We start from the raw sequence: 18,320 nt of genomic DNA, 5'->3' as shown, positions 1-18,320 counted from the left end.
AAAACTTGAAGCACCAGATTAGAGGGTGGACATGCCCATCTTTAGGGTCCTGCCAATCTTGTGACTTCACGGGAACCCATGCAACCTTGGGGTGGGAGGGTCAGATCGCCACTAGGGCAGAGCCTCTGTACCAGAGGGCAGGCTCAGCTCTTCTGCCTCCAAGGCCAGGCCAGACATCAAAGGGCATGCGGTCCCCAAGACACTTGGCCACACCAGGAAACACTGTTATATATGGGGCAGCATGTGTGGGGAGAGCAGGAGGTAGGGGATGAGGGGGGTGGGGGAGGGGACATTGGACTGGGTTATGAATAATGGTTAGGAGTTTGCTCGGCTGGGAAAAGCATTCCAGGCAGAGGGACTAGCAAAAGCCAAGGCCCAAATGAGTAAAAGGAGCTGGAATGTGCAGACTCTCTAGAAATTTGGGAGCAGAGGAAGCCTCAGGGCTGGGAGAAATAAAGCAGGCATCCCACGGCTACCTTTAACTTGCTGAGTGACACTGGGCCACTGATGCACCCTCTCTGGGCTTCGGCTTCCCTATGTGATAATAAGCAGACACAAGAACTGACATGATCCCAGGAGGGACCCCAGTCAGGGTCATTGAAAAGGGCATACCTGCATGCCAACTTCAAAGCTGCCTTTGTCCGGAAAAGTTTTCCTACCCAGACCCTTCCCACCTTAGAACGAGGAGATGAGGCTCAGGCCCCATTTCTGAAGTGGGTGGACTTGGAACCTAAGCTGATTGGACCAGTTTGACCTCTCTCTGCTCATCTACAGCAGGAGTTTCAAGGGCAGGGGTTTTAAAACAGGCTTCATTTTGTAGCTTTTTATCTCACTGGAAAACCCAGCCTCCGGAAAGGAAGCTTATCTCTGGGTGACTTATTTATTGTAAAGAAGGCGGAATGTCTCACTCCTCATCCCGCAAGTGCCCTTTCCTCCAAGACAGCACAGAGGACTCATCATATCAGCAGGGCAGGGGACTTGCAACAGGCTCTCAAGGGGATGGGGGACTTGCGTGGGAAAACCGTTAAATGCAAATGTCTATTGGTTTCTCTGCTTAACGAGGGTTCCTCTGGGCCCAAGCTGGCTTTGATTCCCTTCCGTGACCCCACGGTCTACGAGGGCCTGGCACACAGGAGGTGCTCAGTGACAGCTTGCTGGAATGAGTTTCGAATCCGGGTATTTTCTTGATAGTATAAGCAGACTGCTGGTTTTCTGCCTGGGAAGTGGCTTAGGGCCACGGTCAGCACATAATGTCTGGAGTCACGCTGAGACCTGGGTTCAAATTTGACCCTATGACGCACCTGAGGCCTGAACTTGGGCATGAACTGGACTACCCTTTCCCCATCTGTAAAATGGGGACAATGATTCCAGTCTCCAGGAATTATACCTCCAGTCTGAGGAGGGCATGTGTGGAAGCTCTATAGAAGCTGAAAAAGGCCCAACAATGTTCTAGCCCCCTTGACTGACTTAGACAATGCAGCCAGACCTCAAATCCTCAGCTCCTGACCTCCCTCCCTCATCCAGCAATAAAAGTGTAAGATTCAAAGGTAGTTGGTATCCTTCCCATGGTGCCAGAAATCTCACATCACGTTATCTTTGTCTCGGGACCCCCAGCACCCAGCATGAGGCCCAGCACGCAGGGGAGCCTGTCTTTCAGGTGAGGCAAGTGGGTCTGGGGAGGACGACTCTTCCCTCGTCTGAGGTCACTTTCCCACAGCCCAACCTTTCCCAACTTCTGGTTACCAGCCCCTCCAGGAATCTCCCTGTGCACTGCAGCTGCCCTATGTGCTGTGGGATCCTGGGCCCCTCACTGTCCTCTCAGGGTCTGTCTTCCCTGTCTCTGATCTGTACATGGTGAAGATGGACTTGGTAGCCCCACCGGCTCACACATTTCGGGCTCTAGGAAAATTCCCGACAATGAGTTGGAGATGTTGACATGAGTCAGGGGTGTCTGCTGGCCCAGAAACATGACCAACCCACAGGGCTAGTCTCAGGACGTGGAGTGGGGGAGGAGCAGATGCCCAGGGACCCACCCACTGTGGTTTGAGAAGCACCAAAGACTCGACTGTGCTAAGGAAGAGGCTGAACAAAGGCAGGCGGTGGAAGTTCCGTGTGGCCCATGGAAAGGTCCAGGCAGCTGAGCCAGGAGACCCGGAGGAAACCATTTCGTCTGTGAACAACGGCCTCTTCTAAAAAATGGGAATGGTGATTCATGTTGTACATCACACACCTCCGAATGTATTTGCTCTCTTCTCCCGAGGACTTTCCATAAGATAGGATCTCAGACCCCGAGTCAAGTTTTTCTCTGACTTCCCACTCACAGCCCGGCACACAGGTGGGCAAGTCTGACGGGTGGCTGTGCCCTGCCACTTGGCAGACTGCGGGACCTTGGGATCTGATTTAGCCTCTCGGGGCCTCAGAGTTTTGACTAGTGCTTTTTTGAAGATGGACTGGAACACAGATAGCACTGGGGCCAGGGTATTGGGATCTCTGAGTCTCGACAAAGAGCAGTTCCTTCTGCCTCCCGGTGTTCTGAGTTCCTTGGCTGATTACAGCCCATCAATTATGCTCAGCTTTCGGTGGGATGTATTTCCCTGGTCTCGGGCCCAATGGCACTGGGGACAGACTGGCAAACAGGGGAGAGGGGCGTAAGAGATGGGGATCAGGGTTCAGAGCACGGGCAGCTGCCAGAGGAACCCAGGCAGGATGTAAGCCCGGCCTCGAGGCCCGTGAGGGCAGGGACCAGAGCCTCCTCCCTACACCTCTGCCCCAGTTCCCCCTTCTAGCTCCGTCACCCTGAGCAGACCCTGTCCGGCACGGAGCAGGTGCTCCGTATGCTGGCAGATAGCTGACAAGGTCACAGGCTTGGGTGACAGCCCGGCCCACCTCAGCCACCAGTTGATGTGACAGAGCATGATGGGGGACGCACCGCCCTAGGTCATCTCTTTAAACCCTAATGACAACAACACTTAAAAGGCAGGTACTATTATTGTCTCATTTTACAACTGAGTGTGCTACGGTTCCGAAAGGCTCAGTCACCTGCCTGAGGTCACACAGCTGCTACGTGGCAGGCCCAGGCGGGGACCCGGGTCTGTGTAACTCCAGACCTGGGCTTTTCACCTGTCTGCACACACTTCCCACACTGCACTCTCAGTTTCGGGGAAGCTCTTCACAAAGGCGGGGATTGTTGCTATTATTACCGTTGTTCTCTAAAACCCAAGGTTATGAAAGGTTTTCCTTTTTCACTCTGCCTCTCTTTCTCTTGATGTACAGAAAAGCAAACTACACAGCCCGCTAATTTCTGCAGTCTCAGACAATCAGAATTCCAACTGTCTGGGAGAGCCAACCTAAGAAAGCAAGAAATTAATTTTTTCAAAGTTAACGTCTTGGAGGCGTCGCGGCAGTATTTGGCTTGGACGTATCCTTGCTCTCCTAATGCAGATGAAACCCCACATTTAATAAGACTAAGACAACTCGGACAACATAAGAAACATAACAGGATATTGCAAAGAGATTAGGGAGCTTCCTCTGGATGGCGTGGACGGGCCGCGGCGAGGGCAGAGCGGGGCCGGACGGCGCGGTCTAGCCCGGGGGCCCCCACGAGCCGAGGCCCGATTCCGGGGCTGCCCTGAGCGTGGAGAACCGGGGGAAGGGGGCGGCCGGCTGCTCGCCGCGCCTCCCGGCCTGCCTGGTGCGTGAGCGAAGGCTCCGCGGGCTAAATGTAAACCAGCTGCTGGGCCCGGAGTGTTACAGTTGGACGGGGCGGGGAAGGCTTACCTCATGAAAGAACTGTGCACACGGCTGCTGGAAAGATAATAAAAGGATTAACTGCTATTTTAGTGGGCCATTTACTCTTCAATCAAAGTGTCTCATCTATTTCCTGTTCTCCCGAGGATCCGGGTCCAAAATTCCTTTGTCTATTACAGCACATGGTAGCAGAGGCCTGTCATGAGAAATTAATAATTTTACAGGGAAGGGAGATTTTATTTATTTGGGTGCGGGCTGGGGCCTGCCCCTTCCCCTGGGTCACCTACTGCGCCAGCGTTGCAGGAAGGGGGCGCGCTCCCATGGCGGGCGGGGAGGAGCTCGGAGGTCTCTGCCCCCACTCCAGATGGTGGCACCCAGCAGGGCTGGGCCCAGGAGCCCAGAGAACAATGAGTGTAACAGACCGTCTACACAAACTAAGCATCACAGTTTAGAAAGCTGTGGGTTCAGGATTCACTCTAATGGTTACTAGCTCTGCAACCTCAGGCAAGTGACGTCTGTCGTTGTTACTCTGCTGACGATGACGATGACTAGCCTCTACTACTGTTGTTGTTACTGTTTGCCCCTAACTAACTGTGTGACCGGGGCAAATGACACAATCTGAGCCTCAGTTTCCTCATCTGTAAAATGGGGGTGCATAGTATCTACCCCCTAGAGTTGTGATGAGGCCCACATGGAATTATCGCTTAGAATGGCTCCTGGGGCGCCTGGGGGGGGGGCTCAGTCGTTTAAGCTTCCAACTCTCGATTTCGGCGGCTCAGGTCATCATCTCTGGGTGGTGAGATCAGGCCTCATGTTGGGCTCCATGCTGAGCATAGAGCCTGCTTCAGATTCTCTCTCACTCTCCCTCTGCTACCCCTACCCCATCAAGAATGGCTCCTGCATGTGGTCAACACTGAGAAGCTGCTTGCTAGTATTATCACCGTAAGCCTGAGCCCCTCAGGAGGCAAGATAAAGTGTTCTCATAGTAGCAGATAAAAGGTCGGCTGGACTCCACTGAACCCTTGTTTCTTCGTCTGTAAAACCTTGGTTCTACAGGACTTTTGTAAAGATTAAATGCAACTGTGGGTGAGTACAGACACGGCTTGAACATCACCTCCTCCATGAAGCCCTTCTGGGCCTCCCGTCCCTGGGCCTATATAAACTCCATCCAGAATCTGTCCACACCCATCTCCCACCCCTCATTGACTGTGGGTGCAGGCAGGAGAAGACCTTGGCGAGTCCAGGTCTGGGTGCCCAGAGCCAGGCACGAGCCAGGTGTGAGCCAGTGTTCTGTGGCGTCTGCCGAATCAAGTGAGATCCTGGCAGGCCCAGGAGAAAGAACTGTAGAGAGAGATCTAGGCCAGATTATCTCCAGAGTCCCTGCGGTCCCCACGGGTACTACGGCATGCTGTAATTCCACAGGATGCCCTGGTGGGCGAAGGCCGCTGCCCACACTGTGCCAGGGCATGGGCCTCCACACCAGCCCCCCGTGGACACCAGGAGGATCCCCCACAGGAGAGGAGACGAGAAGAACTGCTGCTTAGCAGCTGTCAGTCACAGCGTCTCACAGGGAGACAGGGCCCTCTGTCTTCCGGAAGTCAGCTGGTCATCTCCTTTCCGGCGGGGGCATGCCTTTCAGCAAGCCATGCGTCACAACACACCAGACAAACAGAGGCATCCCCAGGACTGGCCCAGCCACCAGCTCCTTCCAGCATGCCCTCAACCCCAAGACATGTGATGAAGTCAAATTTCTCAGCCTGCCCAGTCCAGCCTCGCCCCACAACACCAACACACCAGCCATGGGCTCCCTCCTGTTCCTGTCCTTTTGCAGGGGCTGTTCACGGCCCCTCACTTGTCTATAAAGTGACTCTTCCTCATCCTCAAGACGCAGCCCCTTTGCGCTGAGTAAGCTGTCCAGTTGCATGCCCAGACCACAGCTCCAGCAGCAGATGGGGCCCCAAGGGTGACCACCTGGTCCCAGGAGGGCATAGTTTATGTTGCCGGTCGCCAAAGCCTCCTGCCTCCCCTCTGGCCCCTACAAATACTGCCCTGGGCCTTGAACCGAATACTTCATGAAGCAGGGTCCAGCATCGGTGACAGCATGCGAGTGCGGGAGAACTCGACGTTGGCTAGGACACTGGCCTCGCAGACCAGACATGCTGCTCCCTCCCCTGCCTCACCAATGCCCCAAAGGCTGAGAAGACTGAGCTGGGCCTTGGAAGACTGGGTGGCTCCTCTGGCCCTTCCACTCCCAGGCAGGTGCCTCTCTCAGTGATGTAGCTGGGCCTCGGGGGTAGGCACAGCAGCTCGCCTGAGGACAGCAGGGACAAAGACTCTGATACGGATTTCCACCACCGCGAAAGCACAATGCAGAAATGACCAGTCAGAAGGACTGGAGCCTAGGTGCCCACAGTTAAGTGTGTGTGTGTGTACGTGTGGGTCCCGGAAACCTGAGGCTCAGCCCCAGCCTCGGCACTGCTGGATCTTTATAGGTTAACCCTGTCCTTACCCCAAAACCTGCCCAAGGGACCCACGGCTCCCAAGCTGGCAGCCTGTGGGGACGCGGCACTCCTCGGAGGAAGGCAAGCCTGGGGGCTGCTCCGAGGCCCAGAGAGCCTCCCTGGGAAGGCTACCTGATGAAGGCCTAGCACCGGAGGAAAGCATGTGCCCCACGACTCACGTGACCGCCGGTGGGTGAGACAGTGAGCATCTGCGTATAATAGAGAAGGCTGCCCGGGCCTGCTCTGACCGCAGAGCGTGTGTTGTCACCACCTGAACAAGTGTGTCTGATCACGTGGTATGCCTCGGGATGGGGGATGGGACACCTGGTGAGCGGAGGAGCCAAGGTTCGCCGTGACGGGGGCACGGACTGCCTGACCACGGCCACACCCACAGCATCGGTCCTCTCTGCCAGCCCCCAGTCGGGAGCCCCCGGGGAGGCCATCCCTAGAGCTGAGGTGGGGGCTGCTCTGCTTGGCCAGGTCGGGGCACGGCCTCGTGGCCGTGGGAACTCACCATGCACTTGTTGGGCTTCTCACCCGAGTGCACCCTCATGTGAATGAGCAGCTTGTAGCGGGCGTTGAAGGGCTTGTAGCGGCGCACGCAGCCCGCCCAGAAGCAGGTGAAGTCCTCGCCCTTGCGCTGGTCAATGTGGCTCTTCTCGATGTGCCGCACCAGCTCCTCCTGCTGCTCGTAGGCTGCACAGCAGTCCACCCACCGGCACGCCTGCCGGCCGGCCGCACCCCTACCCACCAGGCCCAGCCCCAGGCCTCCAAGGCCCGAGCCAGGCGGCAACTGAGACACGGGGTAGGGGGGAGGCAGGCCGTGCTGGGGAGGTGGCCCAAAGAGATCTGAGAACTCGTCCGCAGGCTCCTGCTTCAGGAAGCCCGCCTTCCGGCAGGCTTCAAGCTGCAAACCGCCCTCGTGGCTCTCCGTGGTCGCAGGGCCAGGCCGGGCCCGCTTGGGAGGCCCCCCCAGGTCTCCTGGCAGAGGGGGGCTCCGGAGTCCATTGACGCAGGTGACCAGAGCGGTCTGGGAAGAGCGGATGATGGAGGGGACATCGGAGGAGGCACAGGGTGAGGAGGAGGCTGAGGAGGCGGGGGGCAGGCCCAGGAGGCAGCAGCGCTTTAGGCTGCCCTCAGGGAGGTGGGCCTCAGGCGGGGGGCCCAGGCCAGAGCTGGGTTCGCTGCCCAGAAGGTAGCAGGAAGGTGCGGGGTTAGCGAGGCCTCGGCCCGGCAGGTCCAGGTCTGTGTGCAGGCCAGTGGCTGGCGGGGCCCGGCAGTGAGCAGACAGGGGTGCGCGAGCTTCTGTCATGGCCTGGTAGTCAGGCAGGGACTCCTGCTTGATGTGCTGCGTGGCCGGAAGGCCACCATTCACATACGCGGCCTGAGGTCTAGGCGACCTGGAAGACAGGGAGCAAAGAGGCCGTGAGATGGGGGGCACTCCACAGCGGGGAGGCCCTGGCGGGGGACGGCAGAGAATCTGGGACCAAGGGATGGGAAGCCCAGAGCAGGGGCAGAGGTGGAGGGCTGGAAGCCAGAGGCTGGAGGTCTGGTCAGCAGGGAAAGAATATGGGCGCAAACGGGAGAGAGAGAAAGAGGATGGGGCTGGGGAGAGGTTCAGGAAAGGCAGAAGGTCTGAGCCCTGTTTCATCCTTTTACCAAATCTAGCCTGCCCTCTCCGGCCCCGGATGCCATCCTGTCCCGTCACTGAAGCTCCCTAGGATCTGCCCTGACCTCCGCCTGACCTTCTAGTGAGCTCTGGAGGAAGGCTGAGGCTGGCATTTGGAGGGACATCCAAGTCCAGTTTGTTTTAAATTCTGCCTACTTGTCCCTTAGATCTTTCTTAATTTTTGTAATCTTTCTTAATTTCTAGAAATGTTCATTATGTGACATTTTACCCCAAGCAATCTGTCTTTTCCACAGTGAACTTCAGTGGTTGGGAGTCTAAAACCCAAGTCATGGTGACAGGGGGCATCCTAAGAATGACTGAGGAAAAGCCCGGGGGGTGGTCCCAGGATTTCAAGCCCGGACACCGTGACTGCATGAAACACCACTCTGAGGGAGGCCGTGGGCTGGGAGGGCCGCATGGGGTAGGCAGGTGACCAGGGTTTGAGGCCAGGCTCAGCCACTCCCCGCTATACAAAGCTGGGCAAGGCACTCTGGGCCTCTCTCCTCATCCCAACACTGGAACGATTCTCCTCCTGAGGATGATGATGGTGTGATGTGTCTTCAGCACGCATGTGGTACCCGTGTTCCTAGAGAGGGCCCTTCCCAGATGTAGGACATGTAAGTGTGGGCGAAGGCACCCAGGCCTCCAGCCACCCCACAAGGTGAGGCTGAACAGAGCATCCAAGAAGCCCCTTGACTGGCTGGGCAGAGCAGAAAGCCTGCTTACATGCTCAAAGCCTAACTAGGACACTCCATGTGTCCTTGGGCCTGTCTGAGCCTCAGTTTCCTCACCTGTGAAATGAGGACTAACCCTCACTGCTTCAGAGGGTGGCTCCCAGGATCAAGAGGGATGGCAGATGCCGTGCCAGCCCTCCGGAGAGACGAGGGCAGGGTACTGGTGCCTTCATTACTGCCACATCACCGTCAGTGTTCTGGGGCTCTCTGCAGAGGGGCTGGGGGATCATCACCTGTCCCTGCTTTCCAAGTGGCCCTGCAGCCCAGCCTCCCTCTCGGCTCCCTGTAGCTGGGGCAGCCCCAGCACTACTCCAGAAAGGAGGGGAGGGGAAGGGGCAGGGGAGAAAGGCAGAGCCCAGAGGCCCTCAGGGAGCATGGGCTCCAACTCCCATGACTGCACAGACAGGAAAGGAGCCAAGAGGGCACAGGGCTTGCCCACGGCCCCGAGCAGCAGGCCGGTGACAGGGCTGGGGCCGGGAGCCAGGCTGCCCTTCTCCTGGCGGTGTGCATTTCTCCGGGGTAGACCTGAAGCGCTCCCCAGATAAAGGCTTGTGAAAAGGGCCCTTCTATTTCTCAGCTACACTTGACCATTACTCTGCCTCACCCAGCAAAGGCCTCTCTTCCCTGCCTAGAGCGCGGCCACTGGGTGGAATAGAAGGAGCGTGGACCCCAAGGTGGGCAACAAACGCACATCCCCCTTCTCCGGGCCTGGGGACGCTGGGCCACTGCCACTGGCAGAAAGCTCTGAGGAGCTTAAAGATCTGGTATGAAAGTTGTAACTTTGTGAAGCTTAAAAAAATAAATAAATAAAAGCCTAGCTATTCCTCACATGGTCGTCATCCTAGGCCTGGCGGCAGTGGGCCGCCAGGTAAACATCTGTTTGGAACAAGCCTTTTAAAACCAGCATCAGGCTAAACCAGCAGCGGCAGAGAACAGCCATAGCGCCTGTGACAGAATCACCTGAATACGACAACGAGACCTCCCAGGTGCGGAGAGGGCAACTCAGGCTGTGGTGGCCCCCAGCTCCAGACGCCAGCTGGGGCAGCCCCCTGCTTGCCCTCGCTGTCCCTCTGTCCCTGGCAGGCCGGCAGTGGTTCCTGCCCCGCCCTGCAGCTGAGCCCTGCGCTCTCCAGGCGACTCCGGGCACACGTCTGGAAACTGGGAGCAGGGGTCCTTGGACAGAGCAAACAACGGCTGAGCAGGCCCGCGCCGGGCGCTGTCCCGAGGGCCGTCCCACACGCCCTACCACAGCAGAACGATGCGTGGTATCTGCTGAATGCATAACCAGACTCTTCAGGGGAGAGCTCCCCATCTGTTTCATACTTAGGAAAACTGAAGCAGCTTGCCCAGGCCCTCAGAGGCAGGCAGCGTTAGAGCAGGAATTTGAACCTCGATCTGTCTGAATCAGCAGCCCGGGATTTTCCCACAGCACTGTACTGCCAGGGGCCCCAGCTTCCTCCTCTGTAAAATGATGTAACTTGATGACCATCACGTTTCCTGGCAGCCTCGACGTTCTGAGTATCAAGGACTCCAATGTTCTTCTGTCTGTCATCCAGGACCCTGAAGGGAGCTGCTGAACTTGGGAAAACTAGTGTTCCTCCAACAGAGGCTCAAGGGGACAAGAGGATGACTCGGATCTCATGAGGCCTGTGTACCCATTGGTTCAGGGGCCCAACCCTGGGCTAAGGGCCAGAGAGGTCACCCTGCAGGCTTTTCCCTCTGTGCTAGGTGATGCTGGGGACACGAGACAGTTCACAAACCAGGTCTCTGCCCTTGAGAGGCTTCCCTTCTCATGGGGGAGATGGAGGACTAGATCTCAGGGGAACACTTAAACTCTGTTGAGGGGTGGGCAGAGTTCTGGAAGACATAAGAGACCAAGGAAGGGGGTGGGTGGGTTCTGAAGGCTGAGGCATGAAGAGGGGAATTGTGCGGCCCATTGGGCCCAAGGCCAGAAGGCCAGGGTAATGGGTGGGCGGGGGGGCCAGATCCCAGGGCACCTTCCCACACTATTGAGGGCCTGTGTACTCTGTGTTCATATCCTCATCTTACAGGTAAGGAGATGAGGCCCAGAAAGGGTCAGCATCTTGCCCAAGGTCACCCAGAAAGTCAGTGATGGAGCTGGGCCTCAAACTGGATGTAATGATACATTCTACTGACCACAGTGGTGGTGGGTAGTCATTTTTAGCACAGAAATGACAAAATCAGGGTATTGCTGAAGTTACTTGAAACTCTCGCCACTTGCTGGGTGACCTCGGGCTAGTTTTGTTGCCTCTCTGCCTCAGTCTCCCCACCTCTGGCAGATGGGAGTTGAGCGAGTTAATAACATGAGAAGTGCCTGGCCTCGTGTGTGGCATATAGCAAGCACTCCAGGATTGTCGCTTATTAGGGGTGACGATTAAATGAGAGATGTGCACAAGCCGCAGGTCCTTGCAAAGTGGGAGCAATTTTTATTAGTACTAGAAAGCTGGGCTGGAGGTAAGGAGGCTCCAGGAACCCAGGCAGTGGATCAGGGGGCTAGAGGTCGGGGGAGGCAGCAAGGAGAGGAGTCCCCAACACAAGGCAATCCAGTGGGAAGGAGAAGGGACAGGATCTGACTGGGTGTGAGACATGGGCTGGAGCCCTCTTCTGCTTTGGGACAATGTGGGAGTGTCACAGTGCCAGACCAGCAGCAGAAATGCAGATGGGCGTGCAGTTCTAGGTACAGGCTCTTTTAGGCTCTAAATTGTCCAAATGACACTCAAAATGACAAATATTTCTGATCATCTGTATCAAAAAAAAAAAAAAAAAAAGAACTACCCTATGACTCAGCAATTGCACTACTCGGTGTTTATCCAAAGGATACAAACATAGTGATCTGAAGGGGCACCTGCACCCCAATGTTTATAGCAGCAGTGTCCATAGTAGCCAAAGTAGGGAAGGTGACCAGACGGCCATCGACTGATGAATGGGTAAAGAAGATGTGGTATATACATACAATGGAATATTACTCAGCCATCAAAAAGAATGAAATCTTGCCACTTGCAACAACATGGATTGAACCAGAGGGTACTATGCTAAGTGAAATAAGTCAATCAGAGAAAAACAAACACCATCTGATTTCACTCATATGTGGAATTTATCAGTTTAAGATAAAAACAGAGAGGGAGACAAACCATAAGAGACTCTTAACTCCAGGAAACAAACTGGGGGTTGCTGGAGGATAGATGGGTGGGAGGATGGGGTAACTGGGTGATGGGCGTTAAGGAGGGCACTGGATGGAATGAGCACGGGGAGTTACTTGCAACTGACGAATCACTAAATTTTGCCTCTGAAACTAAATAATACACTATGGGTTAATTAAACTGAATTTAAATAATAAATAAATAAATAAATACAAACGTATTTGCTTTAGCTGTCCCCAGGTTAGCATAACTTCTCCCCTGAGATAGAAAGAATTTCCCTGGAGGAATCAAGTGCTGCTGGGGGAACCTGAGTGAATAGTCAAGCACATAAATATACTGGACTGGCACTGAACAACGTACAGCTCGAAGTCGAAAAGATGGCCGTCCCTTGTTACACACTGAGTTGTGTGCCTCCAAAATTTGTAGTTTGAAATGCTAACCCCCAGGGGGATGGTCTTTGGAGATAGGGCCTTCAGGAGGTAATGGAGGTTAAATGAGGTTGTACGGGTGAGGCCCTAATGCAGTATGATTGGTATCCTTATAAGATGAAGAGCTTGCAAACAGTGGAAAGGCTGTGGACACCACAGGAAGGTGGTGTAAGCCAAGGAGAGAGGCCTGAGGAGAGACCAAACCTGCGGACACCATGATCTCGGACTTCCAGCCTCTGTGAGAAAATACATTTCTGTTGCTTTAGCGAGCCGGGCTGTGGTGTTTTTGTGAAGGCAGCGCACGCAGACTAATACACTCCCGTCAGTCAGAAGCCTCACTCCTATCGCTGGAGGCCACAGGGATTCTACATTCTCAAAGGAAAACGGCTCTGTGTGGGAAGAATCAGCATCCTGCTCTGTAGTCCTCTCTCTCACCTGACGCTCTCACTGGGAAGTAAGCTCTATTGGGGAGATCTCTGCTTCCTTTGCCAAGGCTTCTCCAGTACCCCGCAGTGCCTGGCACACAGTAGACACTTAATAAATGACTGATAAAGGAAGGAACTGCGAACAGGTGACCGGGCCAGTTTTTAGAACCTCTGGTCTGTGAAGCAGGCCTCAGCCAGCATGCCCAGGCAGTGAGGTGCAGGCCCGGGGGCCGAGCTGGGGGCACAGAGGCATGCCTGTGGTGGACCTCTGCCTGTCAGCAAACCAGAGGGCACAGAGTCACAGCTAGGACCCCAGGAGAGCCACAGGAGGCAGATTCCTGCCTGACACACACTCCAACAGAACATCTCTCCACAAGTGGACATCACTGGAAATGTGCAGGCATTGAATGAGGGTCCCCTGGCAGGGCTCTGTGAGGTATGGCTTCCTAGGGCAGGAGATGGCCCTCAGTGGAAGAACCCCTCTCCATGCTCTCAGTAGTCCAGGGTTTGACACTACAATGTGTATGACCCCTGAGCTGGGTTTTCCTTCCCCATCCCACCCCTGAATCTTCCTCTTCTGAGATTACTGATTCTCTGTGAAAAGCCACCTCAGCTTCTGCAATGGGAAACATACCTCAATAAAACCATCTCTGTCTCTCATGAGGCACTGCAGTGTGGGGGGTTCAAGGCCTAGACCAGGCAGCCATCATTGTGCTAGTGGCCTCTGGCTGGTCCCTGGTCCTCAAGTGCCTCAGTTTCCCTATGTATCCCACAACCAGGCAGACCAGGCGAGGTCCAGAGGCCATTTGTCCTTGGCCTTCAGAAGTGTCCACAGAAGGCAGCTGATGGGAGAGGACGGAGCACATACCTGCTAGGGTGAGGGAAATGCAGGAGCCTCTCGCAGGCAGGGGGCTGGCCCCGGGGCGGTGGGGTGCCCGCAGGGAGAAAAAGGCCCTGGCGGCAGGTGGGGCCGGGGCCCTCCGCGAGGTCCAGGTCCAGCAGGCTCTTCTCCGAGCCTGGGGTGCAGTGGCCGTAGCTCCCGTTCACTATGCAAAGAAAGACAGAAGAGGAGAGAACGTGAGTGGGGACAGCCCGCAGGGGGGGCGGGGAGAGGGCAGTCGTCAGGGTACAGTGCGGGACACAGCAGCCTCGAGCCCACGCTCGCTGAACCCCTGCTGCACTCGTGGCACCGAGATCCCTTATTTAATTGCCGTGACCACCAGCGGGATCAGGGGCAAAATCCCCCCACACTCAGATGCGGGTGCCGAGCTCCCGTGGTTGAACGACCGTTACCCGAACACCGAGCGCTCACGACGGACCGACACCCTCGCAGGGGCAGGAAACACTGGCGAACCAGGCGGCCAAGCTCCTGCCTCTTGGAGCTTTCTGTCTACGACCCTCGTGTTGGTCACCGGACACTCACGTGACGAGGCTCACGACACGTGCTGGGGCCGCGCCGCTCAGCGGGCCGGGCCGCGGCAGGTCACGGAGCAGGTGCTCATTAAACACCCTCCGCCCTTGTTCTGACCAAAGCTCAGTCTGCGTTATTCCCCGGACCGCGCGGCGCCACAGAAATGCGGCACACGGCTACTCACACCTCCGTGTTCTCCACGGTTCTCTGACAGCCCAACTATCGCAGGCCCTGCCTTGCCCAGTGACGGGCTTCTCATGAAGACCATGGAGGGAGAAGATGTGAATGAAAACCCCGAGGACATCTGTCTAGAGTGTAAACGCTGGGCGCAGTGGTGATAAGCTACTTGCCCTCTCTGGGCTCCCGTGTTCTCTTCCACCGCGTGAGGCGGGTTAATCTGGACGCTAACTTCTCAGGCTTTCTGTCCTGTCAGCGATAAGAGAAGCACCTTCGCTGAGCAGGGCGTGCAGGCGCCGCGTGCGGCGGGGGGTCCACGCCACTGTCTCCTCGGAGGGGGTGCACCGTCCCTGGGGACAGCAGGCAGCGGCGCGGGGAGCGTACGGCACCTGCCTGAGATCACCGCTCATGAGAATCTGGCCTGATCTCGGCCTTAGGTCTGTCAGACCCAAACCCCAATTCTGAATGGCTCTGTAACAAAAAGGGGACTCTTGGACAAAAACCCCGACCCCATCCTCAAGGAATCCATCTCACGCAGCCCTAACTGTCGCTCAACCCAAAGCAGGCCCTGCCGCCCAGGAGGCTGGACGCTCAGGGCTAACTCGCCGTGTGCCCTCAGCTCTGACAGCACCGGGCATCCGCCTGCCGAGGCCAGGACAGTTTGCAGAGGGGAACGCCACCCTCCCAAGGCCCCAGGGCAGGGGAGGGGCTCCGAGGAGCCTCTGCGTTCCCAGGCACAGGCGAGCCTGCTCCAGATGGCGCGATGAAGATTCGCTCAGAAGGCCCCTCACCTTCCCAGGCCGAGCCCTGGGCTCATTCCTGCTGCAAGGAACGTTCACGCCCGCTGGCTCCGTCTGCTGCCGGGCCAGCCCCTCACGAGCTTATTTTTTAATAACTTGGTTGTTTTTTAATTAAAAAGAAATCCCTGGTAACAAATGTGAATGGCCTGAGTTAATGAGAGCAGGCTGCTGCTCGTTTAGCTCCGTCTCTGCTTGGCGGTCTCTCCCTGTTCCAAATCGTTTCTGCATGAGATTTTATTGTCCCATTGAGGCAAACCCTGGGCCTGGGCCTCAGAAAACTGTGGATAATTTTATGACCATTAATAGCATTTGGAGCAAAGAGAGTGTAATCATCACATGGGGCTGTTCTGCCAGGGTCTTTCTCCCAGAATCGCTGGGTCGGGGAGGTGGTTCTGAGCATCTTTCAAAAACCCACCAGACCCACCGGGGGCCTCTGGGTTACTTACGCCCCCCTTCACTTAAGGAGGATATGTGGAGCGAGGGAAGGTGGGCCCCCAGAAAGGCGCTGGGGAGCCCAGCGTTTATCAAGCCCTTCCTAGGCACCAGGCACATCGATCCTTCTAAGTGTCCATCCCTGTGCGGTGGGCCCATCCTAGCCATTTTTCAAATGAGAAAAATTGAGGGTTGGAGAGGTTAGGTGCCTCTGACCAGGCTCTGGGGTCTGTAAGAGGTGGGGCCATAGTTCAAACCTAGATCTCTCAGGCTTCAAAGCCCAGGTCCTGTCCTGCTGCGTCTCAGGCAACTGATGAACAACAGGGGATCCCCAAACAAGCAACCCCGCCTTGGGCTCCAATTAAGATCATGTTGGGGAGCCTTTTGGGAAGTCAAAGTACAAACAACCATTACATTGACCCCTAAAGCTCAGTCTTCATGACAGCTCTGCCAGACAGGCAAACTACTCCATCTACAGACAAGCACATGAAGGCCCAGAGAGGGCTAGTGGTTACCCAAGGTCACACAGGGAGTGAGGGACAGACCTGGGATGCAAACCCATCACCTCCATGGGAAAAAAAGAGCTATCACCCAGCAAATGATTGAGGCCTGCTGACTTCTTCTCCACTGGATATAGTAAGAGGTCTTCCTACAACAAATAAACAAGCCAGCTCTCAGAGGGAAGAAAGACAGAGGCCCTCAGGTCACAGTTTGACCCTGCTTGGGGCTCCAAGCCCATTCAGGCCCTTGGCTTGTGTGATCCTTATAGTGCCCTGACTTGCACAGGGATGTGAGCCTCAGAGCTGGCAAGTGACCATCCCAGGTTGCATGGCAATTGCTCGCAAAGCCCATGCTAGACCCTTCCCTGGGCCGCCTGCTCTCTCAAAGGCTAGAAATGAAACCAGAGGCTATCACATGTGCCCCAGAGATGCTGCCACCACTAGAAAGATGTGGGCACTGCCACCACTGCCCCCCACAGGCCCAAATCAGCCAGGAGACCTGCCACTGCCCTCCTGCCTATTGGCATCTTGCTTCTCTGTCCCCAGAGGCATCACAGGACCCACCCCTGCTCACTTTCCATTTCCGGGAAGCAAGGATGGAGTCCTTCTCTACAGAGGCAGAGGAATGAGAGGGGCACGTTCGCCCTGCTGCCCTGAGGCAGGCGGGCGCTGCCCCAGGAAGGGGCGCACCCAGCAGCCATGTCTCCCCCTGTGCTACTGGAGCCAAGAACCTGGCTTTCATGTATGTGGAGCTTCCTTGGAGAACTGGAGGATGGGGGAGTCCTATGTTCATTTTTACCAGTTAGTGAGAAATTCTGGAATGTCAGGGCTGGGACTGACTGCCCATCCATTTAGTTAATACATGAAGAAACTGAGGCTCAGAGAAGGAAAGGACCTACCTTGGTCACACAGCAAAACCCCAACAGGGACGGACTGGCACCCCCGGGACTAGGTAAGGTTTGGTTTACTTTCCTCTTGAAGTCTCTGTTTTCTCATCTATAAAATGGTGCTAATAGGTACTCAGAGGCTGTGAGGACAATCCCGTGAGATTATGGACCCAATGCCTTTGGCATGGTGCCCAGCTCACAGTAAGCACCTGAAAAGGCAGGAGGATGGTAACCATAATGATTTCTCCTAATTATCCCTGTGGGAGGCAAGGTCCTGCGTTCTATCCCCGGAAGGTTAGGTCTGAATAACCCTGAGGCCAGACTCGGAAGGACAAGTCTCCAAGGCTCAGGGGTCACTAAATGCAGGACGGGGCAGCCTGAATGAGGTCACAGCCAGCAAATAAGAAGCAAATGACTCCGGTTACACACCAGAGAGTTTTGCAAATTACCGTAATGACTTGGCTATAAAGCGGTACCACATATAAGGTGACTCCCCACAAGAATTTTAATTTATGCTCAAACCTGCCAAGTCTGCGTGAGAGGAACAATGATGCATTCAGCATCTCGGGTCCAGATGCCATCTCCTTGCAGTCCCAGGAGCAGCCAGCAGCCGGGTCTAGGAAGGCCTGCAAAGGGACTATTCCTCGTTTACCCACAAGCAGATTTTTAGTGCCCACCGGTGCCAGGCTGGTGATAGGTACAACATGTGACAGTCTACAAAACATCTTGCAGCCATCACCTCTGAGCTTCACTACAACGCCCAAGAGTTGGTTGGGCAGGCTCAGAAGGGGCAAGCAATTTGCCTAAGCTCACACAGCAAACGTAGGGCTCAGACTCACACTGAATCTTCTGACTCAGCTCTCTAGTCTAGCAGATGTGTTTAATCTAGCAAACGCTTTCCTATAAAGGGCAAGACGGCATATTGTGGGTTTTGCAACCACGGAGTGTCTGCCACAACTGCTCAACAGTGAAAAGCAGCCACAGACAGTATGTAAACAGAAGAAGGGGGCTGTGTTTCAATAAAACTTTATCTAGAAAAACAGCTCATTGATTCTGGGGTTGTAATTTGCCCACACCTGAGCTAGTGCAGTATTTAGAGACAGGGTTTTGCCCTTGGAAAGGCAGAAATTCAAAATCCGAAACTATCATACCTTCCTGCATCCGCAAACCGGGGAGAATTTTAGAGGGCGGAGTTGATGAGGTGAAAACTACTGTCAAACCTGAACGCAGGACTGGCCCCTGGCAGGCACTCAATAAATAAAGTGCCTTCAGCCTGGCTGGGGGGCCCTCATGGCCGGGGCTCCCCCCTCCCCCTGGGCGTTACCTTGCACTCCCACGTGCTTTGCTGTTCTGCTGCACACATCCTTGCCTGTCCAGTGAGGAGAGCCTGACACCTTTCAAACTCCTCTGGGCCGCCAGAACTTGGTAGAAGTGCATGTCCTTCTGGA

At 55.6% G+C, this 18,320-nt stretch overlaps 1 protein-coding gene across 1 annotated transcript in view; it reads right to left on the bottom strand.

The window, feature by feature from the left end:
* The window catches only part of GLIS1 (GLIS family zinc finger 1), an 87,806-nt gene extending 74,102 nt beyond the window's left edge, over positions 1 to 13,704 (bottom strand). The window contains exons 1-2 of the mRNA XM_040627281.1: positions 13,534 to 13,704; positions 6,763 to 7,648 (exon numbers count right to left, since the gene is read on the bottom strand). Of these exons, the coding sequence (XP_040483215.1) occupies positions 6,763 to 7,560 (798 nt within the window). The 5' untranslated portion in view covers positions 7,561 to 7,648; positions 13,534 to 13,704. The remainder of the gene's footprint in view (positions 1 to 6,762; positions 7,649 to 13,533) is intronic.
* Positions 13,705 to 18,320: the final 4,616 nt, after the last annotated feature.

This window comes from Ursus maritimus, unplaced genomic scaffold, assembly GCF_017311325.1.
Source record: "Ursus maritimus isolate PB19 unplaced genomic scaffold, ASM1731132v1 scaffold_12, whole genome shotgun sequence".
NCBI lineage: Eukaryota > Metazoa > Chordata > Mammalia > Carnivora > Ursidae > Ursus > Ursus maritimus.
The sequence above is the reverse complement of the archived record's forward strand: the minus strand, read 5'-3'. Positions and strand labels throughout refer to the sequence as shown.